The sequence below is a fragment of the Schistocerca piceifrons genome, chromosome 6 (assembly GCF_021461385.2).
Source record: "Schistocerca piceifrons isolate TAMUIC-IGC-003096 chromosome 6, iqSchPice1.1, whole genome shotgun sequence".
Classification (NCBI taxonomy): domain Eukaryota; kingdom Metazoa; phylum Arthropoda; class Insecta; order Orthoptera; family Acrididae; genus Schistocerca; species Schistocerca piceifrons.
This window is the reverse complement of record NC_060143.1, coordinates 122,555,052-122,573,759: the sequence shown is the minus strand read 5'-3', so window position 1 is coordinate 122,573,759 and position 18,708 is coordinate 122,555,052. Positions and strand designations below refer to the sequence as shown.

Here is an 18,708-nt window from a genome sequence, read left to right as displayed (position 1 = left end):
GTCGTGCCGTCTGTAAAAATTTTATAATTCATCTTCACGTTTCTAACAGCTTCTTCCGTGGCTTGTCATTGCCAATAATTAACAAATTTAGAGTGAATATTCCAAACACGTTGATTATCTAGTAAGAAAAACTACCACTCATCGTCAGAACGAAAAACATAGAAAAGGCTGCTGAAAAATGTGAGAAAGAATTAGAAGGTGACTTATTATCACTATTAGCAGCCTATAATGTATAAAAGAAAGTTTACAAGCTAGTTATTTTAGGAGACTTATTTTCCATACAAGAATGTTTCCAAACCAAGCACATATGCAGACGAAATATAGTCTGGTACTGGTGTGGAAATATTTCTGCTGGTGTTTTTTCTAGTTGTTTCAGTTACTTTCAATAGCAAAGGAAGAAGTTTATTTTTCTGGAGGTGAATTGTAGTTTTCCGCGCATATTAGAACATACTTCACACAACCAGTAAATTTATTTACTAGTAGGTAAGCTTCTACCTAAGTACTTTTTGTAACGCTTACCACTACATAAATAACAAGTGTGTAGTTGACAGGTTCTCAGTTTCAAAGAAGAAAATACAGTAATAGTTGTAAATTTTCTAACAAATTAGAACACACTTCACGCAACCAGCACATTATTTAGCGTTGAGGAAGTTTCTCAAGTACATTTCCTACTACATGCAGCTATGCGGATGACTATGAAGTGGGTACGCGGTCACTTTCTGAGAAAGAAAAGACAGCAATAGTTTTCAGATTTGCAGTGAATGAATTAGCTGCACATACAAAGAGCTTCTGCTTTAATTCGTCTGCTAGAATGACTGACACAGTCTCGAAGATTCCGTGACAACAGAGATATCTATGGAAGCCTTCGAGAAAGCCAAAGTATATCTTTGAAAGGAGGTCAGCCCTTGATATGCATACAAATAAAGGCACGTAGCACTGGCAACCAGCCCTGCCCTCTGTGTGTCGCTGGCGAACACCGACTGTCCCCCATCTACCTCTCCAGACTCTCAGCATAACTCCACGATGGCTCCCACTGAAGAACCCAGCAAACCAAAGAACCGACGCGTTGTTGGCTCCGGTAATTGAATAAAATGACAGAATCTGTGAAAATCGAATTAACAGATGACTACAGTTTCTTTTTCACTGACCAACGGAGCAACTGCCATTGTTGATAGTAGGGCGTTCTTCCTACTGCATTTCATATGCATCTGAAAGAATGCAATAACTTCGAAATAAAATAGGGTCCTGAAGTTTTCGGCGTTTACGTGCCGTAGTAATGTAGTACTACCATTAGTTCTGTGAGGCCTGTACCTGACAGAAGCGAAAGCAGCAGATTGGCAGTTCAGAGACAACAGTCAGGTCATATGTAATTTGTGCTTGCTCAAAATGATCGCCAGTCACTGTTAAATGATCTACAAATAATATCAGCGACGCTGTTTGCTGATAGCAGAATGAAATCAATGGCTGAACGCGAAATGCATTCGGCACGTTGCGTGTCTGTACCATGATGTGCTGAGCTCGCAGTTCCAGCTGGCTTTTCTGAAACAAATATTACAAAAATTATAAATCATGCACCACTTAATAATTGCGAGTAATACATTTTCCTTTAAATTGAACATAAATGTAACCCGTTTTTAACATATTGAACTATAAATCGAAACTAATTCTACTACAGAGAGACTTACATAAAATACGCCTACTCAGTCGACAGAGACAAGAGAAAAGAATACTCTGATTGACTATTCCGTCGGTTCTTAGCAGAATATTTTATACATTATGAATGAAATACACACAACACTGGTGTAATATTCTACAATATTTATTATTTTGTTCAGCCACAACTTTAAAATATGTCACCACAGTTTACTGTTCAGTTATTTTCTTCATTGTACAACTGTTGTAATTTGTCTAATCTTCAGCAACTAATGTATCACACATTTCATCTTAGTTAAATAATCTTACATCGCATTTATTCCTAACTCCAACATTAACATTTTCATCTCTGGAGCAGCCAAAAACAAGTTCGTATAGAAAATTACACCAGTGTTGTGCGTATTTCATTCGTAAAGAAAAAAGTACAGTTTGCTGAGAGGAGCTTTACTCCTCCCTTACATTATGTTGTAGAACAATTGAAAATACAACTCCTCCGGTTCGTTTCAGCCACAGGCTGATTTCTCTGATGTCTTTGGTCTGAGTTCACACTTCATATTCGTTGTATTACATTTTTCAAAGACAATATGAATCATTTTCTTAAGAAAAGAACGCACATTCGCGCAAGAAAATCATTTTTAAATATTTGTTACATTTAAAAATTGGTTCAATTGGCTCTGAGCACTATGGGACTTAACATCTGTGGTCATCAGTCCCCTAGAACTTAGAACTACTTAAACCTAACTAACCTAAGGACATCACACACATCCATGCCCGAGGCAGGATTCGAACCTGCGACCGTAGCAGTCGCGCGGTTCCGGACTGAGCGCCTTAACCGCGTGACCACCGCGGCCGGCGTTACATTTAAAAAAAGACGGCTTTCTTCAAGTAACGCGTTAGAGCCCAGTATACGGAACACACGTATCAGCACATAATACGTATGTTCCACATCTCCTTGTAAACCACTGTATCGATTTAAACCAGACTGAACACATACCACTTACTACCTGGAAAGTCCTCCTCCGATAGCTGAGTGGTGCCAGCACGGTAGCTCAGCGTGTTCGGTCTGAGGGTTACGTGCCCTCTGTAATAAAAAAATGAGTTAATCGATCATCAACGAACTTAAACGGTTGTCTTACGACGTCCGCCCCGAGCAGACGCAACGAACAGAAGCGAACAAAATGAGATTAAAAAAAAGTGGTCAGCGCGACAGAATGTCAATCCTAAGGGCCCGGGTTTGATTCCCGGCGGGGTCGGAGCTTTTCTCCGCTCAGGGACTGGGTGTTGTGTTGTCCTTATCATCATCATTTCATCCCCATCGACGAGCAAGTCGCCGATGTGGCGTCAAATCGAAAGACTTGCGCCCGGCGAACGGTCTACCCGACGGGAGGCCCTAGTCACACGACTTCTCTTCTCTCTACCTGGAAAGATCATTGTTGGGCTAAAAACCACCTGCCTCCCACAGGGACATGTGTGTGGGCGAGTAGGGGGCGCTATGGAAGCATAACTCAGCAAGAGCTAGAGCCATTTCAAACAAATTTGGTATAAAATTGCTGAACATTTTTTATAAAAATATAGTGACAGTAATATACCCCTAATATCGCTAGTGGGGCTGAGAAGCCGGGACATAAAAAAAGTTAGACAACAACCGATGTTAGTATCGAATCCACAGTTTTCAGGATCATAGGTACACTGGTGATAGCCCTGATGATGTTTCACAACTAGGGGCGGGAGGGGGGGAGGGCGGTTAGGGAAGTGGGGCAAAGGGCAAAGACAGTGACATTTTGCCATATTTCTGTCATGCCTGAATCAGTTTATGTTGAAACTGACACATGTATCGCTTGTTGTCTGGAAATAAAATTGCTGTGAAAGTAGTACAATCCCTTTGGGCGAAGCTGGGCGTGAAAAACTATTGACATAAAAGCTTAACTCAGAAACGCATGGAGCAGTTTCAGCCAGATTTGGTAAATACACGACTCATTATATGTTCAAAAATGATGTGGGGGTAAGATATTCCTACTGACACTAGGGGTGGAAGTGGAGACTATACGGGGCGACATATAAAAATGTTCAAAGACGTCTTATTGGTATTTCTGCCCTGTACTTAGCTGGCTTGAAATAATTTAAAAGTACGAAGCACAATCTGAGTCTTATTACAAGGTACTAGTGGCAGAAGTGCAGATACTGTGATCTTTTGTACATTAATATTTACTCACTTCATTGTGTTAGATGCTATTTATCTGCATCTAACAGTCTTCCCATAAATATGTCACATAATTTACTACCTGATGTTTTCTGCATGGTCGTAACTGCACCGGTAAGTGGACTACGCCTGTAAGTATAGACGAACTATTCTGCGTCCACACTTCAACTGACCTTTTTGAGGGGAAACTTGTCGTTTGTGGGGAATAATGTTCTCGAAGTGTCCTTGACTGCGCCACCCTATACTTCAGTACTACGAAGAAGCAACTCTTTTTCGTAAGTAAGTGACTGTTATAATGAGTACTTCACATGTCATGGCAAATGTGGAACTATATTTCTAATTATATCAGATCCGTATCAATATAGAAATTCGATAACATGATATCGTTTTGTCAGAAAAGAGCCCACTGTTCTGGAGAAGTGTCGTGGAGAACTAATTAGCTACGTAGTAAATCGATTGGTCAGTTACTTCAACGGAATCAGATAAATTTTTCCATCGAGTGTTTAGATATCGTTCTGTCTCATCACTGTCTTATTATCGCACACATACTGTCACGTGCTCGTGGGTCGCACACGCTGCAGCAGAATGCGTAGTTTGTTGCTTGCCTTCCCACTACTTCTGGTAAGCAGTATTTGCTGTTTTCGTCACGTGTCTATATTTTTAACACTTGGACTAAAGTCTCTTTCTTCTGAACGCTAAATGTGAATTCTATGTTTCTATTCACACCAAACTGATTACTTTTCTGCCTAAAATTGTGTAGTGTGAAATCTACGTATTTTAATGTAAATCAAAACGATTCGATGAGCTTCACGGTTCTGTGAGTTGCTAATTGATGTATCCATTTTTCCACTGCGACACTCGGCCGTTAATACATTAAAGTTAAACGAACGGATTTGTTGATAAATATCGCCAAAGTGGTCACATCACGCTCACGTAGATCATTCTTATACATTTTTGCACAGTGCTAAGAAGTCTGAATATTTTGAGAAATGCTCTCATTGTAATTATACACACAGGAGAACGGTGGTTCCTAATCAAAATGACACCCAGGTAGGAAAACTTTATTAAGGCTTACAATTCGAGCTTTCAAGAAAAGTGTCGCCTATTATATTGCGATTCACAATAAATTAATGTGTTTATGTATATCTAAAGTACTAGATAATAAAAAGAAATAGGTTAAAAGACCTTTCAACTTGCGGTCGACTGAACCTCTGGACTGAGATATTCCGTAAGAAAGATCTAGATCCTTCCTCATAACATTTTGATAGAAAACATTATCTTTTCTTTCTTAAATCTGTGAAGCAATTTTAAATTTTCATGCCAAATTCAAGCCAACGTTATAAACTCAATCCTAGTTAGGCCCATTAACCTGTAATCTAAATCCCTGATGTGTGCTACAAATATTTCTTTCTAAATTTCTTCAAATGTTCATTTCGGGAGCTGGCCCGGTGGCTGTGCGGTTCTAGGCGCTTCAATCCGGAACCGCGCGACTGCTACGGTCGCAGGTTCGAATCCTGCCTCGGGCATGGATGTATGTGATGTGCTTAGGTTAGTTAGGTTTAAGTAGTTCTAAGTTCTAGGGGACTGATGACCTCCGATGTTAAGTCCCATAGTGCTCAGTGCCATTTGAACGATTCATTTGGAGAATCCCACCGGGGATGTCGTAGATGTCTGCTGATTCGCTACAACGACTTTAATCTCCTTTGGAGTGTGGTTCTAGGAACAATAAAACGACGTGCAGCAGTCCTTTCGATCATATCGGTTTCCAAAGGATTTGAAACCGCCTGCTTCATTGCAGTCGCCGACCACTTCCATCGACCTCCACCAGCGGGCCACTACGCACTAAAAGCAAAACAAAAATATAAGTTATATGGTCCATACCACCCGACTTTGGTATGGCCCATACTATCCGACTAACACTGCACATTAAAACTTAGCGCAAACAGAAACCGGCTTGAATGATCGGAATTTCATTATTACCATACAATCTATATTAGGTTACTTAAATATTAAATAGTAATATGAAGTGCATTTGATTCCAAGCACTGCATCCTCCCGCTGTTTTGGCAAAATCGAGAAACACTAATTGCAGTTCTCCTGTTCCTGCTGTTCCTTTTAAGATGAGCAGCTGAGCTTACCTAATACTATTTACACTAATTTGTAAATTTCACTTTCCAGGGCTGAGGTTTTGGTTCCTCCATTAACAGATAATCGGATGTGATATGCATTCCAGTGATTTCATTTAATTTGAATTTTTATTTGGCTCTGTAAAATTAGATTGACATCTAGTGGGTATGATGAAATATCAACAAAGTTAATTAAAGAATGTGATTCTGAGCTAAGTAACATATTAAGCTATCTGTGTAACCAGTCGTTTATCAGTGGAATATTTCCCGAATGGCTGAAATATGCTGAAGTTAAGCCACTGTTTAAGAAGGGAGATAAAGAAATAGCATCAAATTTCCGTCCAATTTCACTGTTGCCAGCATTCTCAAAAATTTTCGAAAAAGTAATGTACAGTCGTCTTTATAACCATCTTATCTCAAATAACATACTGTCAAAGTCACAGTTTGGATTTCTAAAAGGTTCTGATATTGAGAAGGCTATCTACACTTACAGTGAAAATGTACTTAATTCATTAGACAAAAAATTGCAGGCAACTGGTATATTTTGTGATCTGTCAAAGGCATTTGACTGTGTAAATCACAATATCCTTTTAAGTAAACTACAATATTATAGTGTAACAGGAAATGCTGCAAAATGGTTCAAATCTTATATCTCTGGCAGGAAACAAAGGGTGTTATTAGGAAAGAGACATGTATCAAGCTATCAGGCATCATCCAACTGGGAACTAATTACATGTGGGGTCCCACAAGGTTCCATTTTGGGGCCCTTACTTTTTCTTGTGTATATCAATGACCTTTCATCAGTAACATTACCAGATGCCAAGTTTGTTTTGTTTGCTGATGATACAAACATTGCAATAAATAGCAAATCAAGTGAAGTCTTAGAAAGATCAGCCAATAAAATATTTGTGGACATTAATCACTGGTTCCTAGCCAATTCTTTGTCACTAAACTTTGAAAAAACACACTACATGCAGTTCAGAACTTGTAAGGGGTGTCCCAAGAGTATATGTCTAACATATGATGACAAGAAGATAGAAGAAGTGGACGGTGTTAAATTCTTGGGATTACAGCTTGATAATAAATTCAACTGGGAGGAGCACACCACAGAACTGCTGAAGCGTCTTAACAAATCTCTGTTTGCAATGCGAATTTTGTCAGACATAGGGGATATAAAAATGAAAAAGCTGGCATACTATGCTTACTTTCATTCCATAATGTCATATGGGATTATTTTCTGGGGTAATTCATCAAGCCAAGCTAAAGTTTTCCGGGCACAAAAACGTGCAGTAAGAATTATATGTGGTGTGAACTCAAGAACATCCTGCAGAAGCCTGTTTAGGGAACTAGGGATACTAACTACAGCTTCCCAATATATTTATTCCTTAATGAAATTTGTCATTAAAAATATATCACTTTTTCAAACCAACAGCTCAATTCATGGAATCAATACTAGAAATAAGAATAATCTTCACAAGGATTTAAAGTCACTTAGTCTTGTACAAAAAGGTGTGCATTATTCAGGAACACACATTTTCAATAACTTGCCAGCAGCCATAAAAAGCTTAACAACCAATGAAATTCAGTTTAAGAGAAGCCTAAAGGATTTATTGGTGGCCAACTCCTTCTACTCCATTGATGAATTTCTTAGGAAAACCAACTGATTTGTATATAAGTACAACATAACTTCTGCACAATTTCAGTGCAGTAATGTGTTCACTGAAAATTTGTGTGTGTGTGTGTGTGTGTGTGTGTGTGTGTGTGTGTGTGTGCTTGTGTGTGTGTAAGTATAATCTAACTTCTGCACCATTTCAGTGCAGTAATGTGTTCATTGTAAATAAGTATTACAGTAGTTGTATTACATGTTTCTTACCTTATAAATAAATAAAAAACTTTTTTATTTTAAATTCAGTGCAATAGTATTTGTAAAATGACTCTTAGTGTTCATTAAAAAATGACGATCATTCCACTTGGGACCTGTGGAATGGTACATTAGCTTATTTGTTTTAGTTGTAAATATTTGTCATGTATTGTTGTTTTTCTGACATGTTCCACATCCTGGAGGACCTCCTCACTACGGATCAATTGGAATGAAAGTAAATCTAATCTAATCTAATTCTGTACAAAGATTGCACTACAATGTAGGACAAGTCAATGAACACAATATTACATGGGCAAAAACAGAAGCAAAACAAACAATATTGTGAACAATACAAATACAAAATATACAATATTACACCCAAATTTCAAGAAAAACCATACCAGTGCAGACAATATGCGAGTACATACAAGACATACAGTTCTACATATATTAACACACAAATTATATAATTTGTAATATAACACTGCTTCTAAAAAACTTACAGCTGCAGAAATTCATTTAAATTACGTACATTATGATTTATGAGGAATTGTTTCACTTTCCTCTAGGGTATATGAGGGTTTTCAATGTCCTTTGTTATGTTCAGTGGGAGCTTATTGTAAATTCTTGTTCAAGCCTGGGTAACTCATTTTTGTACTGCCTAGAGAGTAACTGGAGGCTTTGCTTCTGACTTGTGTCATAATTGTCAACATCACAGTTAGTTTGAAACGGTTTCGTTGTTCAGTACAAATATCGTCAGCGAGTAGACGTACTGACTTGTGAGCGTCAACATCCCAAGTGTGTTGAATAGGTGTCTACAGCATGTACGATTTGAAACACCACAGCTCAACCTCACATCTCGTTTTTGTATTTTAAAAACTTTTTCCAGTTTTGCAGCATCTCCCCAGAATATTATACCATACGAGATAAGACAGTGGAAATATGTGAAGTATGACACCATTATTATCTCCCTGTAAACATAGTGTGGAGTAGCTCTTAGCGCAAAGAATACGGAGCTTTCATTCCCTCTTAATTTATTATTCATTTGTATTCCTAAAAACCTTAGAAGTCAAGTTTCATTCATTTTCTGACGATTGATCTCTATTTGAAGAGCTTTAGCTTGTTATTTGCTGTCTGAAACTCTATTACATTTATTTTTCAGAGAATGTTTAATGTAAACCATTTGTTTACTTGTGTTATTCTTTTAGCTGTATTCTGTATTGAGGATTTCATGCCTTTGATCGAGATACTTATATTATCAGCAAACATTACGATCTTTGGATTGTTACTTATTGATGCTGGTAGGTCATTAAGGCACCCTAAGGAGATCAGTGATTCAAGAATCGAGCCTTGCGGAACACCGTTTTTAATAGTTCCACACTCTAATTTTGTTGTTTCACCTGAACCTTTTAGCACAAATCTGTTGTGTAAGTAGGATTCTACCTAAGCTAATGTTGGTCTTTGATGCCAAAGTGTGAGAGCTTCTGTCCTAATGTGTTATGTTTTACACAGTTAAATGCTTCAGTGATAGCAAAGAATATCACTACAGAATACCTTGTACAGTTTAGTCAAGAGATGTATTATGAATAAGGTTCATCGTTAACTTATAGATTTATATCCTACAATTTAATGTCAGTGGTCTGAAAACGAAATATTTCTCTCATTTGGATGTTTTGTGGTCAACATTTTTACTATTAAGGTATTGGAGCATTGTCAGAACAAGAGAAGTTTCACGAAAATATTCAGCGTAAGAAGCAAATAGTTTTTGGAGGCTATCACTGCTCTTAATATTCGTTTGAATCCAGACTCAAGAAAGTTCTCATGCTGTCAGCTTAGCACTCACGTTAGCTACTTTAATTTGTATAAGATCGAGCTGTATGAATTCAGCTTTCACATCTACAGAAGGAGGGAAACTTCCATTATCTGAATCCCTAGACAAGGATTTTGTGACGAGAAATAGGAAATAGATGGAAGGTAGTTTGCTTCTCGTGCTTTGTCACAGGTTACGTGTTTTTGGTTCGAAACCCTACCTAGAATGTCTTGGACATGCCACTGTACCGACCAGTCTCTGTTGAAGCCTCTCATGGATACGTTTGTCAGATGCAGAAAATTCCAATGGAAAAACATTGTGGAACAGATTCTTGTTTCACTCATGCACGGGAATGAACATTCACGGGATAAGAAAACTTCGTACTCTGAAGAATAATGGTTGTCTTTGTACACTACAGTTCACCACGGGTTGTGTATTCTGCAACAGCTTCCAACAATAAATGTTATTATCGTACTAGAACTTTAGAAACAGGTGCCACAATCAAACTTCCAGAAATTAACACATTCTTAGTACTGGGTGGTTGTAATTAAAATTTCCCTATTTAATACTATATAACACGGAAACTAATTTCCGCACTTGTACGAAACTTGGTAGATTAATGTGCAGAATATGGGGTGCATGATTTCCACGCGTCACAGCACCACCGATCTGTTCCAACTATGGCCACAGGTGCCGTGATCCGTCATCGTGATTCATAGTCTCAAACACCTGACCAGTCGCAGTGCACTTGTTGACGTGTCAACATGAGCTTGGACAAAAGGAGCAGGGCATTACCGGTGAAACTCTGTTATCAAAACAACAGTAACGCTGCAGCTGCACTTCGAGAATATCGTCGGCTGAAAGAATTAGGGAAGGGTCCTACTTGTCCACCTGCTGTGCGGAGCATGATGAAGAAGTTCGAATCAACAGGAGAACTGGACGTCGCTCTGGGAAGAGGCCGACGACCGGTTTCACCACAGATGGTTGATGAAACAGCTGTTGCTATGGCAGACAACGCTGCACGCAATTTCCGATAGTCAGGCAGTGCGTGTGCTGTGTCACGACAGTTGAACATCCCGTGGTCCACTGTATGGAAGGTGCTTCGAACCACTCTCAAATGGTATCCGCACAAGATTCGTATCGTACAGCAGCTTGCACCACAGGACGCACAACGTCGTATTGACTTCTCTCTCCACTTTCTCGCAAGGATAGAAGTTGCCGAGGGCTGACCCTGGACCATCCTAAGGACAGACGATGCTCAGTTTTCTCTGACAGGTGAGATGAACTCACAGAGTTCCCGATTATAGGGTTCTTCAGTTCAATTCACTGCGCATGAAGTTCTTCTGTATGGTGAACGTGTCACCGTGTGGTGCAGCTTCACGGCTACGTTCGTGATTGGACCATTCTCTTTTGAACAGGCTGGCGCTCAAGGACCACAGATGTGCTGTGTGACTGGGCAGCGTTACTGCGATATGCTTCGCCCGCACGTCATATCCGCCCTACAGGAAAGGGACGCTTTGAACTCAACAGTTTTCGCGCAAGATGGGGTCCCACCGCACATCGCTCATGAAGTTCACCTGCTTCTCCGAGACACATTTGGAAACGATCGAATTATTGGCCGATCGTTTCCAAATGCTTGGGCAGCACTACACCCGATCTGACTCCTGTGATTTGTGGTTATAGTGCTACCTGAAGGACAGGGTTTACCAGGGGAACATTCACACACGTGCTGATCTGAAGCCCAACATACCAAGAGAGGTAACCAGCATACTTAAGGACATACTTGGTTTTGCTGTGCAGAATGCAATACTGCAAAATGGTTCAAATGGCTCCGAGAGCTATGGGACTTAACTGCTGAGGTCATCAGTCCCCTAGAAGTTAGAACTACTTAAACCTAACCAACCTAAGGACATAACACACATCCATGCCCGAGGCAGGATTCGAACCTGCGACCGTAGCGGTCGCGCGGTTCCAGATTGTAGGGCCTAGAACCGCTCGATCACCCCGGCCGGCTGCAATACTGCACTTCGAGACTCTTTTGGTCACTGGTGAGCGCCATATTGAGCCCCTTTTGTAGCAGTAATGGTACCGGTATGATGTACCGTAGGAGCACATTAAAAGTGTTCGATTGAATTGATTCTGCATTATTTCTCTTCCCCATGTCCCTGACATTAATGCTACTAAGTTTGGTACTCATATCTTAATTAGTTTCCATGTTATAACGTGTTAAATAGGGAACGTTTAATTATAACCACCCGGTACGTTTGCAGGATCCGCAAATGAATTCAGGAGGAAGATTTCACTTCGCAACAAGACGTACATTTCTCTGTTGTCGAAATGTGAGCGGAAACAGAATTAGAATCTGCCAAAAAAGCTAGGGAGGATACACAGGCAAGAGGATAATGCGTTTATGCGGCGGCCGACTTCCTCTGTAGGTTTAAGCCTTTAAAATCTGTGCCGCCACATCTTGGAAATGGCTCTACGTCCCTCAACGACTTCCCAACACACACGCTCTTCGCAGTAGCGTAAACGAATATTGATACTCTGAGCGCCTTGTCAGTACGCAAGAAACAGCTGGGAATATGCCTCTCTTACAACCTAAATTTTCATTCAAGTAATTCATTTACTGAATTTATTTAAAATATCGGTTATCAAGAAAATATTTCGTCCCACTTCTTGCGAGGATCCCTTGTTCTAAAATAGCCTCTACCGAGACCCGTGCACTGTCATAACCACTTCGGGTTTTGTAAAGAATGATGTGGGGCTTCTATACTGTGCCAAGCAATTCGATTTCTCACCACTTCCATAGTCTGTGAGCAAAATTTCTCTTCTTATCCAAATAATTTCTCATTCGGTCTGGCAAGGTTGTGTGAAACCCGTTCCAGACCTTTCCTCCACAGAAAAATCTGAAATGGTCATCGGCAAACGAACTACACTGGAGCGCCAAAGAAACTGGTATGGGCATGCGTATTCAAATACAGAGATGTGTAAACAGGCAGAATGCCACACTGCTGTAGGCGACGCCTACATATGACAACAAGTGTCTGGCGTTGTTCTTAGATCCGTTACTGCTGCTACAATGGCAGATTATTAAGACTTAAGTGAGTTTGAACGTGCTATTACAGTCGGCGCACAAGCGATGGGACACAGCATCTCCGAGGTAGCGATGAAGTGGGGATTTTCCCGTACGACCATTTCACGAGTGTACCGTGAATATTAGGGATCCGGTAAAACATCGAATCTCCGACATCGCTGTGGCCGAAAAAAGGTCCTGCAAGAACTGGACCAACGACGACTGAAGAGAATCGTTCAACGTCACAGAAGTGCAATCCTTCCTCAAGTTGCTGTACATTTCAATGCTGGGCCATCAGTGCGAACCATTCAACGAAACATCATCGACATGAGCTTCCGGAGCCGAAGGACCAGTCCTGTACCCTTGACGACTGCACGACACAAAGTTTTACGCCACGTCTGCGCCCGTTAACACCGATAACCACATGAATCCATCGACCCTGCATGTCAGCAGGGGACTATTCAAGCTGGTGGACGCTCTGTAATCGTGTGGGGAGTGTATGAACGGAATGATATGAGACTCCTGATACGTCTGAATACTATTCTAACAGGTGACACGTACATAAGCATCCTGTCTGATCACCTGCATCCATTCATGACCATTGTACATTCCGACGGAATTGAGCAATTTCAGCAGGACAATGCGACACCCCACACGTCCTGCATCGCTACGGCGTGACTCCAGAAACACTCTTATGACTTTAAACACTTCCGCTGGCCACCAAACTCCCCACACATGAACAGTACTGAGCATATCTGGGATGCCTTGCAACGTGCTGTTAAGAAGAAATCTCCACGCCCTCGTACTCTTACGGATTTATCGACAGCCCTGCAGGATTCATGGTTTCAGTTCCCTCCAGCACTACTTAAGACATTAGTCGAGTCCATGCCACATCGAGTTGCGGCACTTCTGCGTGATTGCGGGACCCTACACGATGTTAGGCAGGTGTACCAGTTTCTTTGGCTCTTCAGTGTCTATTACTGTGAAGTACGTTGGCTAAGTCAAGAGGCATGCCTGGAATGATTTTTCGATTTAAATCTCGCTATTGTTGAATTTATGAAGGAAAAAGGAGTGGAGGAACGAAAATGAGAATATCTGGAATAGATTGCAGACTTCGTATTTTAAATGGACTTGATTACGCACTACCCTAAGTAAGGCATCGCAAGTGAGTATTTTGTTGTAAGCAGTAACATCAGAGTGGGTCAGTCAGGAGAGCTTAGTGACATCGGATGTGGACTGGTCATTGGGCGTCACGTAAGTAACAAATCCATCGGAGAGGTTTTAATCATTCTATAGATGCCCTAGTCCACTGCTGTGGATGTGACCGTGAATTAGAAATACGAAGTAACAACAACAGCCAAACCAAAACCAGGCGTACTGCACGTACTGACTGACAGTGATCATTGAGCACTGTGAAGGTTGGTTGTAAGAAATCGGATGAAACAAGTGGGAGGAATCACTCGTGAGTTCCAATGTGCTACTAGGAGTCCAGCTAGGACAGTGACTGTTTATTGGGAATTAAAAATAATGGCGTACAATGGTCGAGGAGGACCTCATAAGCCGCATGTTGCTAAGCAACGCTTGAGGTGGTCTTAAGAAGGAAAGCTGCCGGACATTGAATGACTGGAAACGAGTGATCTGTGGTGGTCGAAGCACGCTGGGCCCTTTGGCTATCTGATGGCAGGGTTTGAATTTGGAGAACATATGGAGAACATTACCTGCCATCATGTGTAGTGCCAACAGTGAAGTGAGGAGGAGGTTATGTTACAGTCTGGGGATGTTTTTCGTGATTAGGTTGTGGCAACCTTATTGCACTTAAGAAAGCGCTAATGTGGAAGGATATCAATCACAGTCAACAGCATTGTGGTAGAGTGTATAGTAGAGGAACAGTTAGGAGTCAATGACTGTATCAGTATACAAGCACACTGTCATAAAGCAGGGTGTGTGAGGCAGTGGTTTGAGGACAATAACATTCTTGAAATGGACTAGCCTGTCCAGAGTCCTGACGTGAACCCACTGGAACACTTTTGGGATCAGTTAGCGCATCAGCTTCATTCTAGGCCCTAGCGTCAAACAACACTGCTTTCTCCAGTTTCGACTATTGAGGAAGCGTGAGGTGCCATTCCTCCACAAACATTCAGACACCTCACTGAAAGTGTCCCCAGCAGGATTCAAGACTTAATAAAGGCGAAGGTTGACACAGTCCATATTAATGTCCACTGATAGGTGTCTGGATACTTTTGATCAGATATTGTATTCATTCTGAATTTCGCTATATTGCTATAGTAATTGCTGCATTTTAACTTGTCTGGTTGTGGGTCCGTGTTGCAGGTGACAGCGTCCCAGGTCGGCGCGTCTCCAGCCCAGAGGTCGCTGCGGGACTTTCTGCTGCAGCTGGGCCACGCGCTACCGCTGGCAGACTCCCCGTGCAGCCAAGCTGGGGAGATTGTCTGTGCTACGGGCTGCTATGGGGTAAGGAGCAACTAAACACCACATATCCTGCTGCTCACAGAACAAGTTTGTTGGTCGAGAATCTCTTTTCTGCCTTCCATTTGCCTTAGAGTACACACGACAGAAAAAAAGTTATTCTCCTAGTGCTGGGGTCTCCAAACCACGGCCCGCGGGCCGAAACCGGCCCGCGAGGGCCGGCAAACCGGCCCGCGTTAGCTGGCCGGACATCCCCGGTATCCGGCCCGCCAAATATTTGAAGTGGTACCTATACTGCCAACAATTGAGTTTCGAGGCGTATCGCGACCAATACGATAGATGGCGTTTCAGAGACCTTTCGTTTCTTTTCCATATTTGTACAGAACTTCACAAAAGATTGTAACCTGAAAATAAAATTATGCTATTTTATACTAATAAAACTAGGTAATAGTCTGCCTAAACAAAATGCAATGAATTTATTTTTCAGGTACTTTAATCACCAAATTAAATACTCACAATTACACTGTAGTTTCACTAAAAATACAGTCAAAAAGTACTTAAGTAGTGCTATACGTATTTAGATTTTCAGATTTTCCTTGTCTCTTCGAATTCAGACTTTGAATTGTCCCACACTTCGTCGTCTCACCTACTAGTACAACGCATAAAACACTAAAAAAACTCGTGAGACACTCGCAACATAGACACAATAACGCAACAGAACTATCAAATCCATGCTCTGGTTCTGCTACTCGCTACAAGACTACATAACTGAACTTATTGTTGCGCCTCTTGAAATAACAATGCGTTGACGTACTCTACCTTGTTACGTCTTGCAGTAATAATGTTGCTAACAATGATTTTGAGATTTCGTTAACTTTGCAGGACGCTTTCGCGAAGAATGTGCAGTGACATACTTTTTTGTCGGTGAAATTCGCCAGAATAAAATAAGCCAGAATTTCGGTTAAAATTATGTAATTAAATAAAAATCGTAGTTCGTTTCAGTGCTAGCTATTCCCACAACCTTAGATTTTTGCGATTTCATGTTTCCTTTAGCCTTACATTACGGCGATCATGGAGTGCTAGGGTGCTTTAATCCCACTAGGTAGATCTTGGCCCTTATGACTTCGTGGAGGAGTCAATGTGGCCCGCGGACTAAAAAGTCTGGAGACCCCTGTCCTAGTGTATGCATTGATTTCATCAAATAGTTTTGTGGCCAGTTTCATGCTGTCGTACACTGATTTCCTGTGCGAGTAACTTAATCCGTGGAAATACGGGATTTTCAGAATGATTCATCTGATTTCACGAGCCTATACCTCCCATATCAATGAATATAAAATCTTTGTAGTCCTGTGTGTAAGTTAAAATTTATCCCAAATTCCTAGCTTCAAAAGAATCGAATTTCCAATGTTGTATCTATTATACGTGGACATGTACATACTTGGGGTACTGTTTTACAATTACGTTTATGATCAAAGTTTTCATTTACCTTTCACAAATGATGTCACTGCTCTACAGGAGATGGGATGCGCTGTGCTGCAGAAAGATATCGTGGAGAAATGTGAATTTATTTTCAGTTTTCTCCAGCCAGCACTGAGCCAAGCAGAGACAGGTTCGTAATCAGAATGACAAATAGGCAGAGAGCGGACGCTGCAAATAGTGTAGCACACAGCCGAAGCTATTTGTACACCTTGCACGAGCAAAAAATCTGAATCATCAGTTCATCAACGTGACCTCACTGAGGAAGGAACATAACGTCGTCTGACAGCACAGAAAGGTGCCAAAACAACGAGTAAATTTTACACAAGAACGCCTATCAGCCCACTGACATCGCGGAAAAGTACTAAGGTGAAGCACTGAAAGAATAAGTTGTGACACTGAGGTGCAGTGAAGAACGCCGATGAGATTGGAAGAATAGCCAAATTCACTCGTCCCCAATAAGACGTAATGGCAGTGGCTCAGACGGACTGCTACAAATTCTTGGACTTCCAAGTTCTTTTCCTGTTCAGTTAAAGGAAGTCAGCCACAATGCAGAGCATGTTATATGTTGCCTACCATCCACCAGATGACGTCTACCTTGGAGACTGCGGCCTGCCTTGTCTTCTGAACTTGGCTGCTGTGAGTGCCGACGTCTCATCTACTGATGTGAAGACTTTCGAGTCTTCTACCACCGACTTGCTGAGAGCCAAAGTGATGGTGTGTGGCACGCCGTCAACCTGTCTCTGTACTGGCGAGGTGTGGTAGCTGCTGCTGCCCTTCAACTTGGATCTGTGAGCACAGGCTGTGCGTATCTAATGGAGAGGCCATGCTGAAATTCTGCACCACCACCTTTGTCCCATGCAGAGCTGGTGGAAGTTTACTGCAATACCCACTAGTGTGCCCTAGTAACAGGGAGTTGACGACTTCATGAACACCACCATCATACAAGCTATGACTGCTGACTGTTCAACCAGCTACCTGCATGACATAGCACCTGCTATGTGAGCTGTCATAGCCTACCAGATGGCACCGGGAAGACAGGCAATGCGTCATGTTCGAAGCCTGAGTGATGTGTCCACTGCCCTCAGCACTGTCACAGAGATTGTTCAACTGTAAAACCTAAACTAATATACGTATTATTTGCTAACGTTGTTTTTAGTACACAGAGTGCCTGATTGACCTTCACGCTGTGCTTCATCATCCTGCAATTGTTAAGAGTCCCAGTAACAGGCTTTGTAGTCAGTGAATTGTTGCACAAGTGGAACAGTTATACAGAGTCAGCATTGACACAACATACTGTATTTGAATGAGGATGATCTGGTTTGGTAATGAGAAGCAATGCGTTCTTTTACATTGTTCGCATTTGTGCACCCACAGTGCAAATTGCAACAGCTATGGCGAAGGATGACAAGTAAAATTAAACAGGAGGTTAACATGACTCTGCCAGTATGCAGATATGAATTCTAATTTATATGTGTGAGAAGATACAGCACCTAGATTACTTTCATAATTGAAATACAGCAGTTCATTAATAACTTCTATAATATTTACGATGCAAAAGAAATCAAGCGCTCGAATTATATTTTTCAATAGTGTGCATCGATTGAACTAATTAATCTGTGAGAAACTTCTTAACCGAACTTTAATAAAAATCTACATGTAATTTAATACAAGACACATACACAATTAGCAAGGCAGTACGTGCTAAAGGACATGTATACACGTCACATTCAACATCTAGTTCGTAAGATTTACATATTTTATTCTGTTCCTTTTTTTTTTTTAGTTAACTGCTTAAACTCTTACACCGATCATAATTCTGAACAGTGCAATGAAAACAGGAGGAAATATCAAAGAATGAAGTGGCGCTACACCTGTATTTGTAGTAATTATTGATAGCACAGAAAGTATGAACCGAATTTTAGCTCTTCATCAAAACTTTGCATTTGTTTAACTTTAAATTTTGGGAAAACTGCTTCACAAAAAACTAAGTGTAAGTTATCAGTTTGGTTTAGAATTTTAGATCGCAGCTCATTCAAATTGTGATATCATTTAAGTAAAAAAAGGTTGTGAATGAGGCTG

At 41.0% G+C, this 18,708-nt stretch overlaps 1 protein-coding gene across 1 annotated transcript in view; it reads left to right on the top strand.

Moving 5' to 3' along the window:
• LOC124803179 overlaps positions 1-18,708 on the top strand; it is a 97,216-nt gene that overhangs the window by 4,273 nt on the left and 74,235 nt on the right. Inside the window, exon 2 of the mRNA XM_047264363.1 lies at positions 15,055-15,195. Coding sequence (XP_047120319.1) covers positions 15,055-15,195 — 141 coding nt within the window. The remainder of the gene's footprint in view (positions 1-15,054; positions 15,196-18,708) is intronic.